Source organism: Sceloporus undulatus, chromosome 1 (assembly GCF_019175285.1).
Source record: "Sceloporus undulatus isolate JIND9_A2432 ecotype Alabama chromosome 1, SceUnd_v1.1, whole genome shotgun sequence".
Classification (NCBI taxonomy): Eukaryota; Metazoa; Chordata; class Lepidosauria; order Squamata; family Phrynosomatidae; genus Sceloporus; species Sceloporus undulatus.
The window spans coordinates 179,777,272-179,794,553 of record NC_056522.1 but is presented as its reverse complement, the minus strand read 5'-3'; the positions used below and the strand labels follow the sequence as shown (position 1 = coordinate 179,794,553).

The following is a 17,282-nucleotide window of genomic DNA, read 5'->3' as shown; positions in this document are numbered from 1 at the left end:
TGCCAAGTAAATAGGAGCCAAGATGAAAGCATATCCTGTATCTTGCATTCATTTATCTCAGCTGTGGGAAGGAGGAATATCAATATGGACAGGTATCTTTTGTATGGCCTTCTAGATTTTGCGAATCGTAGGCTGCAAGCTAATTTTTGTCTGCCAAACAGTTTAGCATAGCGACTTTACTAGGATGCGCCAATGGGGAGGGGGGAAGAAAATAGCAAAGAAAAACGTGCTTCTATGCCTCTTATACGAACAGAATTAACGTATGCTTATTAAAGGGATAAGACGGCATGTCCCTGCTCTTTTCTCCAGGCCATTGCCTTTTTTTCAATGTGTTGCTTTTATTCCTAGAAATCGACACTTTAAAAACACCTATACTGCCTTCCTTGAGGGTGTGGTAGCAGCCTTCTATCATTGGTGCGTGGTAGCAGCTTCTCTCATTAGGGGGAAAAAAGGCTATTCTTGTATGTTGATGCCATGTGCAAATGACTCTGCTTTAAAACAGATACTTAAGCCTTGCCTCTGGTTCCCAATAAGAAGTCTTATTTATCTACAAAAATTAGAGCGTGATTTCAACATTAGTATATAGGCTTTTCTCTGCGGGTTGAGTTACTTAATGAGGAGTTGTTTAGAGTTTTAAAATCTCTCCTCCTCCCTGATCAGCTTTATCCTGAAACATATATTTGAAGGTAGCCCTCTCTCACTTCTGATATTTTAAATCCAGATGTAAGTCCTCATTTTTGAATGTTTTGGGCTTTAATGCAGATTCTAGCATCCCTACTAGAGTAATGAACCATGTTTTTGAACAAAAGATAAACACATTGCTATTACATAGTTTTGGTTTGGTTTTTAGTTTTGTTTTAAAGACATTGATTGCTGACTTTTACTCATAAACTAATTGCCTTTCTCTTTTAGATTACCAGATAAAATAGTCTCGAGGCAGCATGCCATTCTGAAGGTCGATGGCAGTCATTCTTAGCATCAAACCGTGCGTACTGGATGTTTTCCTGTTTCTCGTGCAATGAAATGCTAAAGCGTTTTGATTTTATAGGTTAGGTTCTGAATGTTACATGATTCAGTTTTTATATTTGGGATTCCAAGCAGAAGTGGAAATAAAAGTGGAGGTAAATAGGAGTCTGTTCTGTATTGACATAATCAGGCATGAATTTGATGACAGTCAGTTTTGAATTAAATCTTCCTCAGGGGTAAGGGGTAAAATGTTGTCCTACATTTGTCCCGGTTTATTTATTTATTTAATTTTTTAAAAAATTATTTAATTATTTATTTTTTGGCTTCGGCCCCCCAGTTGTCTGAGGGACAGCAACCCGGCCCCCGGCTCAAAACAGTTGCCTACCCCTGATCTTCCTATTCTCTCTGTGTTACTTACATTATTATTCTGGCAGTACGGAGACCTGCAGGATGAAGAGTCATGTAGGATAAGTCTACCTGGTATGGTGGTCCGTGGACTGGTGTAGGTCCACAAACTGTTAGTCCAAAGCAGGTTTCTAGGAAAGAAACAATTATATCCAATATATGTACAGTATATATTATACAGAAATAAGGTACTGATGGGAAAAATTGCTGGTCGCACACTTTAGAAAGCATAGAGACACCGATATAGACAAAAATAGTGTTGTAATTTACTCATAGACTTAGTTCACACTTAACAACTAAATAATGAGTCGGCTGCCAAGAACAGACTTTGTGGTCATTCCCTCTCCTTGTATGCTGACTCATTTTTTTCATTTTCAAACCATCATTGGTCTGATTTAATATTACAGCAAGTGATAGCTTGCTTAAGCCAGTGCCTCCAAGTTATTGAGTATGACACACAATGGGCTTTCCCTAATTCCATTGCCAAAGTCTCTACATATATGTTCAAAGTTCCCTAGACATGGAGGAGTGATATGGTTTATATAGCTAATGATGTCCTATGAGCCAGCCATCTAGTATTTAGCACAAATCCTGCCTTCCATTTCAGGGGTTTGTAATGCATCTCCCAGTAGATCAGATGTGACTGGACCTCAAGTTCCATCAATTCTTCAACTTTGTGTTATGCTGTCTTTATAGCAATAGCAAGTACATTTCTATACTACTTATCAGTGAATTAACCCTCCCTAAGCAATTTACAACGTGTAAGCCAAATGCCCCCAACAATCTGGGTATTCATTTTACCGTTCTCTGAAAGGATGGTGAGCTGAGTGGACTCTGAAGCCCTGCTTGGGATCAAACTCACAACCTTGTGGCTGTGAGTGGCTGCAGTACTGGCATTTAACCACTGCAGCACCATCTTTAGTAGATGGGAATTGCAATTCAGTAACAGCGGGAGGGTACCACATTCCCCATACCTGTTTTGCCATCATGAGGATGGCCAAGCTTGGAGCAGGTAAGTAAAATAACATCTGAATATTATTTGAAATTTCTGAGATGGCATCCAGAGAATAACAACTTGAGTTCAGTCCAGAAATTTGAAAGCCTGGGGAAAAATAAAAATTGAAAAATAGATTATAGGCAATTTTCTTTTACAATAATGAATAAAACATTTTAATATAAAATTAAACATTACTTCTAAAAATTATGTAGCAAATAGACTTTTTTTATATGACTGTATCTATACTCACGCCATTACAATTCCTTGTCTTGGTTTCCTTTTTTCAGATCTTTTTATGGGAATGAATGCCTTGTGTCTACTAGACATTATATAGGGCTAGAGGAGACAAAATAATTTTATTTTCTTAAAGTTATCTTTTGGGTATATTTGATGTTTCAATCATTTATTGTTCCAATTCATTTCCAGTTGTTTTTGCAGATGTTTATTAGATCTTCCCATTCTTTTTCTTCTTTTTCTGAAGATTTTTTTATTTATTGAATGTGTTAGCTTGTCCATTTCAATCACTCTTATTCATTGACAGGTGCATGTAAACCCTTGCTTTTATCAGCCAACTGAAAATAGTGAACTCTTGCCATTGGACATAGATAAATGGCATCAACTAAGCCCTGGTGACAGCTTTTCCTTGTTGATAGACAAATATGCCTTCAGGGTTCTCTTCACTCCTTTGGATATGGAAGCTCAAAGGTAATGATATCTGATGTGGAAAGCCACCAGTGGTGTTGATTGTTATGTATTACACTATATATAGTCTGGTATACCCACATAGTAATTGAGTCTAATGATTTATCTTACTAATGATCTGCTGTTTCTTCTGATTATGAATGCTAAAAAATTAAGTTAAGGTATTGTAAAATTTGTATGTGTGCAGGATGTAATTTGAAAAGTTACAATTTGGAAAGTTACCATATTGATATACAGTACTCATGTGAGTTGTATCAGCACCATCATTCTCTAAATTCCTCCTATGATCTTAGGCTAATAGAAAAACGAATCTCTTTCTGAGAATGGAAGAATAATCAGAATTGCTAGGCCAGAAATTAAAGTGGAAAAGAGTGAGATAACAGTGTGGTCTGTGAGAGCTGAGGAAATTGCTTTTTTTAAATCAGTGTTTTGATAAATGTATTGCTGGTCCTGTAAAAGTAAGCATGAAGTAAACATTGCTTTCAGTATAAAAACCAATGAAGTGCATTTCATGTAATATAAACTACTCTTCCACTTCCATGAATAGGTTTATATCTCCTGCTAAAATTTTAGTAAAAGAGATGTTGTGATAGTGCAGGTAACATTCAGGTATTAGTTGAGTGGTTGGAAATACATCTCTATATATGATAAATGAGACTATGAACAGATTAGGCTGTGCCGTCATAGAAAGGCTGATGTTAATCTAGTGGCTTGGATAAAGAGCTTGTACATAGAGGAATTTGAAGTTTTACATTATATGTTTGATTCTTTAAAGTTGACATAGGCGGGTTACAAACCACCATAAAATACGTATTGACTACGTATTAGGGTTAGGAAGGGGCGGTGGTTCCGCACCCCCCTAACCCTAGTACGTAGTGAATACGTACAATATGGTGGCGGCCGTTCCACACGGCCGCCGCCATATTGACGTAGCGGACACTGTGCCTCCGAACGTCACGCGGCGCTTATGACATCGCGAGTGCGCCACTGGCGCCTCACAGTGTCATAAGTGTGCCGCAGGAAGAAGCTCCATTTTGGAGCTTCTTTTTTGCTCCGCGAGGGAGTCGTGCGGTTTGGCTGCTGCGGCTCCCTCGCGGAGCAAACAGCAGCGCCGGCAGACTGCCTCAAAGTGGCGGTCTGTAACCGACCATAGATAGGAGTTGCACCTCTAGGTGGTCTGCCCAGTAAATTGGCAAAATTCCCCAGTAAATTTTAAAAGGAAAATATATTTTCCTTATGTTTTTGAATTCTTATGATTCTGTTTCCTGAAAAATACCAGCAAAATATTTTTTCAGTGTTGAACTATATATATGTTGTCAGTGTGCGAGTATGGAAGCACCTTACTATATTGAAATAATGTTCATGTCTGCCTGACCATATTTAAATTTTTATAAAAAAACCTTTGAAAGTAGGACCTGATGAAGGTCTTCCATGGGGACAAAGTGAGAATATCAAGGCATACACAGAAGCCTACCTCAGCAGTCATAACTACAGTGGTACCCCGGGTTACGAAATTAATTCGTTCCGCGGCGCCGTTCGTAACCCGAAAGATTTCGCAACCCGAAAAGGCTTTTGCGAAGCGCGGCTAGCGGCTTTGCAGCCGCTAGCCGCACTTCGCATTTGAATTTCGCACCGAAATAATTTTCGTAAGCCGAAAAAAAAAACGTAACCCGGAACAGTTTTTTCCTATCTAACTTTTTCGTATCCCGGAAATTTCGTAATGCGGTCATTTCGTATCCCGGGGTACCACTGTATTTTGGTAACTGAATTGTTATGAAAATATAATAAATTCCCCCATTTTCAGTTTTATTTTACATTGACTAACTCTGACTAATACCATATAAGTACAACTTTCCACTGTATTACTGTACTGTAGAAAAAACTGTCACCTTCATGTAGAAGACAGACTAAATCAAGCTTCTTCAGTGCTTCAGCCAACCAGGATGCCTCACAGCCAGCCTCCAGTACAGCAAGCAGCCTCTTCCAAGAGGAGCCAGCTTCTGGACACACACACACTACAAGAGAAAGCAGCTGAAATTCCAAAGGAGGTAATTTGCAAGTATTGAGCTTCACAGAACTCAATAAGTTGAGTTTTTGATGGTGAACAAGTTGGTGGAATTTTATGGCAAGGCTACAGTGGGCATACTTCACAAGTAACTTATATCATTGTTTATCATTTGAACTATGGCCATTTCAGAAGAGTTTTTTTTACCTAAGTCTAATTGTGCTTCTGTTATTTCAAGATGAGCAAGCCAGGCTTGTTTTAAAAACTTTTCTTAATTTCTTGAGAAAGAGTGAAGCCTGCAGTGCCTTTCAGCAAAGAGGAGTTAGAAAGCAATCCTATAGAATTCTATTCAGACCGACTGAATTTAAAGAGGCTTATTCCTAGCTAAGCAATTATGGGATTACAGTCTAAGACCAGGACTGCGTTGTTAATATTGAACCCAGTCATCCTGATACTGTATTAGTTGGGACTGAAAGCAGGTTTCAACATATAGCCAGAACACATTTATTTTATTTTGCCCTTCCACCAAACCATCATTATCCATGTTTTTTCTCTTTTGTTTATTACTTTAGATATTATGCACCTTTCAACTGTCCAAAGCAAATGACTATGTTTGCTGAGCCACCAATTTACATTTTAACAGGATTAGTCCATTTGTTGTTTGACCTCTTGTCCAAATGTTTACACAGTGTAGATATGGCAGAATTCAAACACCATGGAATAGTTCCTCCCAGCTTTGTGATAATATGGATGCTATTCTGTTGCTCCCTTCTCTTCCTTCTATCATAGACAGAGATAATGAAGGGAAAATGAACACCTACATTACTACAGTAAGAAGGAAGAAACTCACTCATCTATATTAGTCTTGAATGTATACCTAACTAGCTTTGTGCATTCATTTACGGAAACAAAGAACATTTTCGAGATCACAGGACAAGGATATTTAGTGAAAACCCTGGCTATTATTTTGTATACGTTTTGTCACCTAACAGGAAAATACATAAAGTGTCTCTTCTCAGTCTTTTGCTAGCATTCCTGAAATTAAAGAATCACAGCCTGCTGAAAGGAAAAGAGTACTTCCAGCATGGATGCTGCAAGAGGATCTTATGGTTCAAAGTCAATCAGCCTCAATCTCTGGAAGAGGTAGAAATCTGATACATTTATTATGGACCTCTTAGTAGTTGTCTTCTATCTTTTTAAAGTCCATACAGTAGTATGAATTCTGAACATATTTTAAGTTTAATATTAATGTAGCATACCTGCATCATAGTGTTTATCAGGCCAGATTGACAATACCCAGTCAGTTTAATACATTATGAGGTTCTAGGACAGAGCCTTAGCATATTTGTATTTTTAATGTAACTTGTGGATATGGAAGATGCAGCAGATTCCTATGTACATATGTGTAATAATGCTCTATTCTTATACTTCAGCAGTGTAAGGGGTATATTTTTGTGTATCATGTAGATATAGCATCAAACATTTGTAGGTATGCCTAGTCATAAACCTGCCCCCTTGGCTGCTTATCAGGTTTATTCCTTTCCAAATGTGTGCTTCCTACTGTTGTTTTTCTCTTCCATTATGCAGTCCCCAATGGTTTGAAACAAAGTTTACACTTGTTACCAAGGTACCCTACAAATCCACAGTTACTTTTAACACAGATGGTCCATCTGTTCTCTCAAGTCCTCTTGTTCTTGTTGTTGTTGTTGTTGTTGTTGTTGTTGTATGCCTTCAAGTCATTTCCAACTTATGGCAATCTTATCACAGGGTTTTCTTGATAAGATTTGTTCAGAAGGGGTTTGCTTTTGCCTTCCTCTTAGGCTGAGACAGTGTGACTCACCAAAGTCTCCAAGTGGATTTCCATGGTTGAGCAGGGATTCAAACCCTGGTCTCCAGAGTTGTAGTCCGACACTCAAGCCACTACACCACACTCAAGTCATTTTTGCTTAATATTTTTATCTTAATGGTGGGGGGTTGGTCTGGATGGTCCTTGTGGTCTCTTCTAACAAAAACATATTCAGTAGTTTGGGTTGTGGGTTGATTTCAGAAAGTAAACTTTGGAAACTGGAAACATAAATTCATATATAGTTTGCTTATGCTACTGATAAAGTATTCTTAGCCTAAATTCAGTGTGACACTGGTACTTCAACATCAGTGTGATGTAGTGTTTTTGCCACCATGAAGCCACCCCTTGGGGTGTCTTGGAAACTGTATTTGTAATGTTTCCCAGACCTCTGGAGCTGGTGTTTGGTGTGAATGGATGGCTGCAGTAGAGATGTGAGATCCTCATCTCTCAGTTTGTTAGACAGAAGCAGTTCTTTCAGTTTATGTCTTTCCTGAATCCTGGCCTTAGTCTTTCCCTTTCAAAACTTTTTACCCTTCCTCCTGCCAGGATTGATTTTGAAAGCCCTGCTGAAGTGAAAATGGATACTTCACTATACTAGATTGGTAGTACCCATTGCCATATGGGTTGCTTCACCTCAAGTAAAACCAGAAACCTAAGAGATGAGCCTAAGTAGAGAGCAAAACAATGGACAATATTTGTTCAACATTTTCTAGGCGGCTTCATTTGAAAACTATGGTTTTTCAAAGGCTTGTCTTTATCTAATATTTAAGCCATATTTATCTAACTCCTTTTTATTTTCCAGGAGCTAAAGATGAGAAGAAGTGTGTGTGTGTGTGTGTGCGCGCGCGCACACACACACACACACACACGTATGTACACGCAAAAAACGCACACATTGCTAAGACTTGAAAGTTTGCCAATATAAACAAGTTACTACTTTTAATCTCCTTTGCTAGGTTTCAGAACAGCAGGAATTAAAATTGTTCTTCTAATAATTAAAATAGTTCTTCTATTGGAGCGCATACAATGTTTTTTAAAAGTGTGCGTTTAGAAACAAAATGCAGCTATTAAGTTTCTCATCACAACATCATTAGTTCTGGTAGATTTTATACATCACAGAATAAAAGATGCAAAGTTAGTGTAGCTTTGTTTTGTTTTTCATTGTGCAGTGATAATGTAAATTCTCTGTGTGATTCCTATTTTCTCAGTAGCTTTGTTTTCTCATTGATTTGGGAGTCCAGACTAGAAATACAGGTGTTTGTTCTCCTTTCAGTGAAATGAGCCTAGAGTGTGAGGGGAAGAGGCCTCATATATTAGCAGTAAAATTGGTAGTTTAAAAGTATGACTGATTCCTTTGCATCTGTTGTAAGCTTTGTAATCTCTTAGGAATGAATATTTGGCTTTATGAAGAAGATAAAGAGAATAATGACATTGTGGTTGACTACTGAAGTGCAGTTTATTCAATCTAACTTCTGTTGTTCTAGGCACAGCCAGAGTGCATTGCTCAAAATGTAAACAGTAATAGCAGATACAGTGTAGTACAGTATGTATAGTATAGTATAGTATAGTATAGTATAGATATATATTATACTATACTTTTATATATCCTATTCAGCCAAATGCAAATATCAGGATTTGTCTTCCAAGGTGTCAGATTGTGAATTCCAAACAGATATTAACTTTGTTCCATGCTAATATTCCATTGGGCAACTATTTTAGTATGCTGTTATCTAACACAGGATAATAAGTCCATCTGTTCTGCTGGATAGGCCTAGTTTTTTTAAAAAAAAAATCATTGTAAAGAGTCTCTTTTGCCATTATAGAAGTGCCAGGTGGTTTCTGGTGTTTGATATGAATTAGTATGCACTCTAAAATACTGAACAAATGAAGATTTATACCTAGCTTCTATTTTGCAATTATTCTCTTAGACAGTTTATATGATATAACCAATGGTTGATAATTTTGCACCAAATACAAGCTCCTGAATGACTCACTTCTTTAACAATCACCACTTCCCAATGAAATCTGATTAACATTTGGTAACTTTTATCATCACAAAATGTACAAAGATTTGTCCATTATTACAGTAGTGTCTAGGTGTATCTTATGGTTCATATCCACATTTGTGATGCTTTTTCCAACAATATAATATGGCACAAAATTAAAGCATAACAGTGTTATGGAATGAAAATGGTATGCAGACAGCAAAAACATCTGGAGAGAAATAGACAATGCACAGTAGCGGGCTTTGGTTCCTTTAGCACCATCTGTGCAATTATTGCCATTGTTTTGTGAATAAAACATTGGAAAAATCGTTAGATGATTTATAATCCAATCTCGCACATGTCTATTCAAAAGTTAATAGTACTGAATTATGTGGGACTTTCCACAGCTAGATGAGAATAGAATTGTGTTGCACTTAAATGATTACAATAAAAACTATATTGTATAATTAAGAAGAAATTATGATAAAATAATAGAAGATACATTCATTCATAGAGATTCTAAAGAAATGGAAGATAGGTGTCCCATCCGTGAGTCAAGATTGATTTGAGGGCAGATAACAACAACAAACTTCTTGAATAGCAAGCCATCTAGAAGTATGCTGTTTGACACTATTGGTTCCTTGCTGGTGATGGAGCACAGGTAGACTGAGGGGATAAACAGACTGGTGTTATATGCGTGGGGGCATGATATATGCACGCTGGCCGCACCCATGCCACTGTCATGCCTTACACCCAATCACATGGCAGGGGGCGTCACAGCGCTTCGTTGCTGCAGCGTTTAATGTGCTGCACTAAAGGAGTGCCAAAATGCCTCCGTGATTGTGGCAAGGGCACCTTTTCGCCAGTGCTAAAAGGAGTGGCATTTTGCCGTTTCTTTTAGCGATGGCAAATTGCTTGATCAGGGCCACAGCATTTATTTGCTGTAATCCTGATCCGGCGCTGAAAGGGGCAGCAGCAGGCTGCTCTAAATGTGTGGGGTGTTTAGCCCCTGAATCTGGACCTATCTACAGGGTTTAAGATTTCTATTTAATTGGCCCATGAATCAGAAGTGGGGGGTGAATCAGAGGTTGGGGAGATATCCAATGTTATCATTACAGGTTGCCTAATGTTTCCTTTCAGGAATGCATGCTGATCTTGTTCTGAAACACCCCCTGTTCCACACACATATATTGGATAGGTTTTTGCACAGGTTGAATGGGAAAATTAACTGTTATAATTTCAGTAGAATTTCATATGGAGGATATTTACATGGTTTGGAAAGAGATTCTTAAAACCCTCAGTTGAGTTTTAAACAAATGTGGGTGTGATACATTACCATCAATTATTGGTTTATTTGCCCCATTTTTGGCTTTGTATTTTGTACTTTATTATTATTTCATTACTTGTTAAGAGTTATTTACACCCTATTTTCAGGATGTAAACCCTTCCAAAGCTACATTAATAAAATGCAATAAACACTATTAAAACATCTCATCCAAAATATCTTCCAAAAAGGCTGTTAGTGTTAACTGCTCTGGGTCAATGGTGGGACACTCTCTCTGGAGCAGATCCTGAATCGTTCTTGTTCACCTGCCTCCTCCCCTTGTATGAACTGATGCAGCTATTCATATTTGTATTCAGTGTCCTTTCGTTTTCACAGAAAATGGTGGCAAGATTACAAAAGGCTCAGGAAAAAAACGAAAAATGAGTGAAAGTGAAGATATTTCCCTTGCAATGCAGGTATTGATTACAGTTTTGTTTGCCTTTTTGCTTTTCATTGGTTTCATATTAAACTATGAATTATATGAGACAAGGGAATGAGTTGCTAGGACCATGATAGTGATCTCTATCAGCAAAGAAGCAGCCAGTAAATGTCAGGACTGAAAAACCACTTTTATGCAATTCTGTAACATTGTTCTTGGGAACACTTGCTAGCTTCTTTTCCAGAAGAGGAGAGCAGATATTCATTTACATAGGAAAAGGTAACACATATGTAACTGACAGGTGTAGGGGCCAAATTTTGTCCCTACTCTGGTGACTTCTCAGAAGAAAGCAGCATTTTTCTGCTTTAAAATGTATTGGCTGAATTTCATTTCCATGGGAAAAAAATATGTTAGGCCCACAAATGGGTGCACACTCCAATCTGCCTCTCTCCTGATAACCTTGGTGTAAAGGGCAGATATTGCTTATTCCATTGGTATCCATGAGATTTATACTTGACATAGTTCCTGATGACTATTTGCATTCACACGAGTAGGAAAAGTAATGCAGTGTTAGTGTACTGCTAAGTATGCTGTATAGCTTGTCAACCCCTCTGGGCAGCCACCATACTGCTCCAGCCCAGTTAATCATCAGATCATAAAAATATGTATCTCATTAAAGCAGGGATGGCTAACTTTGGGGCTATGGGGTGAATTGCACCTCTTAATTCAGCAGTATCTACACCTTAACCCCTCAGTGCCACTGAATGTGCGGCTACTGCACCACCAGAAAAAACAAAATGGCAAAGGTCTTTTAAAACAAGATGCTCATGGAGCACAGACATTGTTTTCAAGATGAATCATACTTACAGTTTAAAAATAGGCTGCATGCTTCTCTCATGTTTTCTTCTGTGTTTTTTTGCTGCCATATGAGTACAACAGCGCTTTATAAATAAAGGTTAATAATAATAATAATAACAACAAACAGGGTGTTGGTGCAAAAATTGGGTGATGGGCTGCATGCTGCCTTTCATAGTTTGTGTGTTGCACACTCCTGTATTAGAGGGAGACTGGGTCTGTACTTATAAATCAGTCCTGAGTACCTTTGGGCTCACATCCTCCCACTTTCTCCTCCCCTGACACTTGACAATTTCCTGTTTATGATCTTTGTCTGCAACAAATTATTCTTTGTTCCTTTGAAATGTCAAAGAGTGATTTGCTATAAACAAAGACTGAAATTGTGTATGAAGGATGGGGTAAGCAGAAAACATGTGAGCTCACACTTCTTCAGGGTTTGTTTAATACGAAGCCATGTTTTCTGATGTTTTGATGAGGGGCAGTTGTATTCCTCTACATATTTTTGGCTTACAACTATTAGCAGTCCCAGTGAACAATATCAAGGATTATGGGCAGAGCAGTTGAACAATCCCTGGAGGGCCATCGTTGTTTGCTCTGGTTTGAGGAGATCCACTCTTTGTTATAAGAGCAACAAAGTCAATGCTATTGACTAGGAGCAAAAGAAGTAATAACCTCTGATTAGTGTGTGGGCCTGACAACAAAGCAAAACAAAATAAAAATATCTATTGCGAGGGTGGCATTTGAGACCCGCAGAACTGAAGTTGCTTTGAAGGGCACTTGGTTTAGATGAGAGAAATTAATGTGGTTTCAGTTAGAGAAATTATACTGGAGGAATGACATGTCTACAGTTTTTACTGGTGAACAGCTAGTCATGAGAGAGTTTTCTGGATTCAAATGAAGGTGTGTCTAGAGTTTTTTTACTCTGAAATCCAGTATTTTTCTTGGCACAGTATTTGGAATTTTTCTTGAAACTTGGCCCTTTGCTAATTAAACACTTTGTAGACAAGAGCATTAACATGTATTTAACACATCTGTATCGTCAAGTCAACCGCTCAGTTACTTTTTATAGTCTTTCTGCTCTTACAATCTCCAGAGCATTGAGACTGATATAATCTCCTTTAATGCTCTTTCACAGCCAATTTCGCCTTTTGCATTTCAAGTTCTTAACTCTGGGTACTACTCTCTTCTATCAAAACTTTATTTGCGTTTAGTGTAAAAATGACACGTTTGGTTTTTTTTAAAAATGACAATATAAATACAGTGAGCCCTTGGGATCTACTGAGCTTTGGTTCCAGGACCTCCTGTGAATAACAAAATCCATGGATCCTCAAGTCCCATTAAATACAATGTCATGGTAAAATGGTGTACCTTATATAAAATGGCAAAACCAAGGGTTGCTTTTCGGAATTTATATATTTTAAAAATATTTTCAAGCCATGGATGCTTGAATCAATGGATAAAAATCTGTGGATAAGGAGGGCCGACTGTACAACTAAAAAAAAGCTTTGATTAAAATACCTCTTTTAGTTAAATAGTTTCTGAACATTACATATCCCATGTTACACAGCATATAACTCCCCTGTGGCTTTTCTTAACCCCTCTCCATTTTTCAGGTACCAGCTGGTCTCCCTTCTCTAGACTCTGAACTCTGTAATTCACAGCCGCTCCTTGACCAGTTTTTCTCCAGCCATCTCTAATTCCATCATTTGTCTCCCACTGCTTGCATACTACTGAACTCCCCCTGCCTTACTCAAAATGCTATTGCTAACAGATGATTCTGGAGCCAAATCTAAATCCCTGACTTCTTTTTAAATTAAATTTGTTATTAAAATGCACAAAAATTAGATACAGCTTGTCTCTCTTATCTAGAATGCTTCGTACCAGAAGTGTTTTGTATTTCGGATTGTTTTGTATTTTGAAATATTTGCATATACATAATAAGAATTCTTGGAGAAGGGACCCAAGTCTAATCATGAAATTCATTCATGCTTCATGTATCTTATACACAAAGCTTGAAGGTAATTTTATACATAACCTTATAATAATTTTGTGCATGAAACAAAGCAGAACCATCAAAAACAAAAGTGTCACTATCTCAGGCAATCATGTGGACAATTCTGGACTATTTTGGAATTCTGGATAAGGGATATTCAACCATTATATAAAACATAGAAATAACATGAAAGAAAAAGAAAAACCAATAAAAGTCTATAATAAAGAAAGAAGAAAAAGAAAAAGAGAGCAAATAAAATAAAATAAAAAATACCAATGACATCCTTCCTCAAGACCTTTGGCTATACATGAAATTATACACTTACTTCCTACTAACACTAATATAAATCTCCTATTTATTGATCAGTTTTAATTTTTAAACCCAACAAGTGATAAAACCAACCCCTATCTTAAAAAAAAAATCAACATTGTCAACTTATTCATCTGAGCGTACTCAATTAATTTAATTAAACAATATTCCTGAGTTGGTATTCCTGTATCCTTCCATTTTTGAGCATAAACAATTCTCACAGCTATAATCATGTACTGTACCAGTCTGCTATGCTTTTTCTTCAGTTGATTTTCTAGTTTTCCCAGCAAATACAGTTCTGGTTTATTTTGTATTGAAGTTTTCAGTATACAGTCGTTCCTCCATTTTTTAGTTCACGTTCTTGGTCCTTTGTGGACCAGCAAGCGGGGAGGGTTAAAATGGTACACACACCCGTGGTGCATGGATTTGCAACCTTTTTCACGGGGGGGGGGGGTCTAGAATGGATCGCTCATGAAAATAGATGGACAGCTATTTTCCATCAGCAAATGAAACTTGAGTCCAATATTTCTGAGCTTTTTTGCATGTCCACCACATGTGAAAGAAAATCTGAGTTTGTTTAGACTTCCAATATTTATTTGAGGAATTTTTATACCGATTTGATGTTAAATACCATCTGTACATCCTCTTGTAAATTTTTTCTTTCAAATCATACCTCAGACTCTTTGCTGCTTCTGATTTAACTGTTACACCTTTGAGATTAATTGGAAGGAAACTTTCTAGCAGAAGCTTTTGTGGCTGCAGTCCATTGTATCAGATCAGACCTTCATAGTCCATGACATCACTTGTATCTGATGAAGTGGGTTGAATCCACATAAGCTTGTATTAGGAAGTCCTTCTTCCCAATTAGTCTCAAAAATGCTACAAGATTCCTTTATGTACCGTATATTCCAGCATACAAGACTACTTTCTGACCCTCTAAAACGGGGTCAAAAGTTGGGGGGGCGTCTTGTACGCCGGTAAGAGCACTTACCTGGTTGTCCTGCCAGCTTCCAAAGCCCTGCAGAGCTCTTTGGAAGCCGGCGCGAGGGTGCCTCCCTGGCTACCGGCTTCCAAAGCCCTGCTTTGTGGGCATCAGGCCCCCTAAGCTTGGCTTATAGTAGGCCAGGGTACTGCCTGCATGAAAGGCAGGCTTCGAAGGTCTCAGCGAAGGCATGAGGTAAATAAAAATAAAAATAAAAAATGAGAGAGAGAGAGAGAGGGAGAGAGAGAAGGGGGGAGGGGGAGAGAGAGAGGGAGAGAGGATAGATAGATAGAATAGATAATAGATGCCTGAGAAGAGAGAGGAGAGATGAGAAAAGGGAGGTAGGGGATGTAAGCTTTGGTCCGGACCTGCTGATGAAATATAGACCAGATAGAAAAGCGAGCGTACTACGTATCTATAAATAGAGATGAGAATCGTACTAGTATAGGAATAGATCGATAATCGCTCGTCCGCGACGGTGACTGCGGGCGGGAGAGGCGGGACGCTTCGCCCGAGCCGAGCGTGGCGCGCTGCGCGTCGCCTTCGCTCGCTCGTCCGATCCGGGCCGCGCGCGAGCGCGCCGACTGCGCCGGCGACGCCCTAGCGCCCGCGCGCGGAGGGCGCTCGCTCGCTAGCCGCCGCGCTCCCTCCCCCGGCTCGCGCGCTCGATCGCCTCGCCTCTCTCGCTCAGGAACTAGCTCGCTCGCGCCGCGCGCGCGCCCTCGCTCGCGCTTTCGCTCAGTCCTGCGCGCGCGCGCCATATCGCCCGCTCGCGCGCGCGCGCCCTCGCCAGCGCGGGCGGGCGCTCTCCTCGCGCGCTGGCGCTCGCTCGCTCGCTCGCGCGCTCGGCGCTCCAGCGCGCTGCTTCTCTCTCTCCTACTCTCTCGCCGCGCGCCGCGCCCGCGCCGCCCCTGCGCGCAGCGCGGGCCGGGCGCCGAGCGCGCGAGCGGGGGGGCGCGCGCGGGCGGGGCGCGGGCCGCGCGCGCCCTCGCTCGCTCGCTGCGCGCCGCGAGCGCGCGCTCGCCTCGCGCGCGCGCAACTCGCCTCGCGCCGCGCGCCCGCGACGCGCGCGGGCGGGCGCCCTCGCTACGCGCGCTGGAGCTAGCTGGCCTCGGCGTTGGCTCCAAACCGGGCTCGCTGGGCTCGCCACTAGGCTCGACGGGCTCGGCTGCTCGCTCCCGCCCCCGGGACCCCAGCCCGCCCGCAGCCAAGCTTCGAGACCCGCGTTGGGGGTAAACTGCAGTGATGTTTTTTAATTTTTCACCTTTTTTTTATTTGCTGTGGCATTTGGAAGACGGGGTGGGTCCTTATACCAGGACCAGTATAATCCTCCCCACAAACTCTAATCATTTTAGTACACTGGAAAAGTTTGGTGGGGTCGTCGCTTACCTCAACACGCCCTTAGTAGTCGTATATACAACTGGAAAATCAAACTGTACAATTTTTTTTTTATGCTAAAATGGTTAAAATTGAATCCACCCTTGTTCCGTACTTGATTTGTTTTCCACCCCCATTCATAGTTTTCCATGACTGTGTTTTTTAAAAGTTGCCGGGTTTGTTTTTCCCCGGTGTTTTAGATTTCCCTTGAGTAGTGTTCCATAAGGGGGATGGGTGGGAGAAGAAAAGAAAGCATCCTCGTCACCATTGCCCTTTTTCCCATGTTAAGGTTTTCACTGAGGGGGGGGGTGTTGTTTTTTCCTCCCCCCCCCTTGGTCTTCTTCCTGCTATGTTTTATCTGTGTTCACTCTTTTTCCGCTCCCTTTGATAACCTAATGATGTCCCCTAATAAAAGACCCCCCCCCCCCGGATTTTCCAAAATACCACCTGAACAATACTGATGACATTCCAATTCAAACCTTTGGCCCTCCAACTCCCTCCTGTAATCTGGTCCAGATATTTTTCTTTATCTCTTGCCTGTTGTTGTTTGAAGGTATCTATAGTAGACATAGCTCATGTCATTGTCCCACAACTTCCAAAGCACAAAATGGCTTAATTTTTTTTCCCTTCCCAAACCAGATAACCTGGTCCCTCAAGTTGGACTTCCAAACCAAACCTTTCCAATTTCTCTCACATGCAATCCAATGAGCCAACATTTCCCGTTTTGTGCTTTAATTCAATCCCTCTGATTATTCCCTTCGTCCCTTTGGTTCCTCCACATTCCAGATTCAGGCCCTGGTTCCACAATTTTTCCTTCTTTCCCCTTTTCTTTTCTCTGGTTGCAAAACATGGCAAAAAAGAAATCTTTTTTCATTCCTTGGGTTTAAAACCATTGTTGTTTCCCATTCTCCTCAATCATCTCCATCTCCTTGTTACTCGGTGACCATCGTCTTTCTGTGCTTCTCCCCTGTCTCACACCTGAAGCTCTCTTCTCCCTTTTATATTAAATTTCAAAACAAAAAACTTCCCAAACATTGTTCTGCTCCCCACTGCATAACATATAACCAGCCCGTTCCTCAACATCTGGTGCCCTTTCCCTGGTAAAAAGGTCTGCCTTTTGCCTGGCCTCCAAACCTTTGTTTTTGGAATCTTTTGGG

At 40.1% G+C, this 17,282-nt stretch overlaps 1 protein-coding gene across 1 annotated transcript in view; it reads left to right on the top strand.

Annotated features, from left to right (window-relative positions):
* The first annotated feature begins 1,018 nt into the window (after positions 1 to 1,018).
* The window catches only part of LOC121925674 (aprataxin and PNK-like factor), a 27,596-nt gene continuing 11,332 nt past the window's right edge, over positions 1,019 to 17,282 (top strand). The window contains exons 1-5 of the mRNA XM_042458119.1: positions 1,019 to 1,121; positions 2,910 to 3,073; positions 4,947 to 5,118; positions 6,095 to 6,218; positions 10,567 to 10,646. Of these exons, the coding sequence (XP_042314053.1) occupies positions 1,068 to 1,121; positions 2,910 to 3,073; positions 4,947 to 5,118; positions 6,095 to 6,218; positions 10,567 to 10,646 (594 nt within the window). The 5' untranslated portion in view covers positions 1,019 to 1,067. The remainder of the gene's footprint in view (positions 1,122 to 2,909; positions 3,074 to 4,946; positions 5,119 to 6,094; positions 6,219 to 10,566; positions 10,647 to 17,282) is intronic.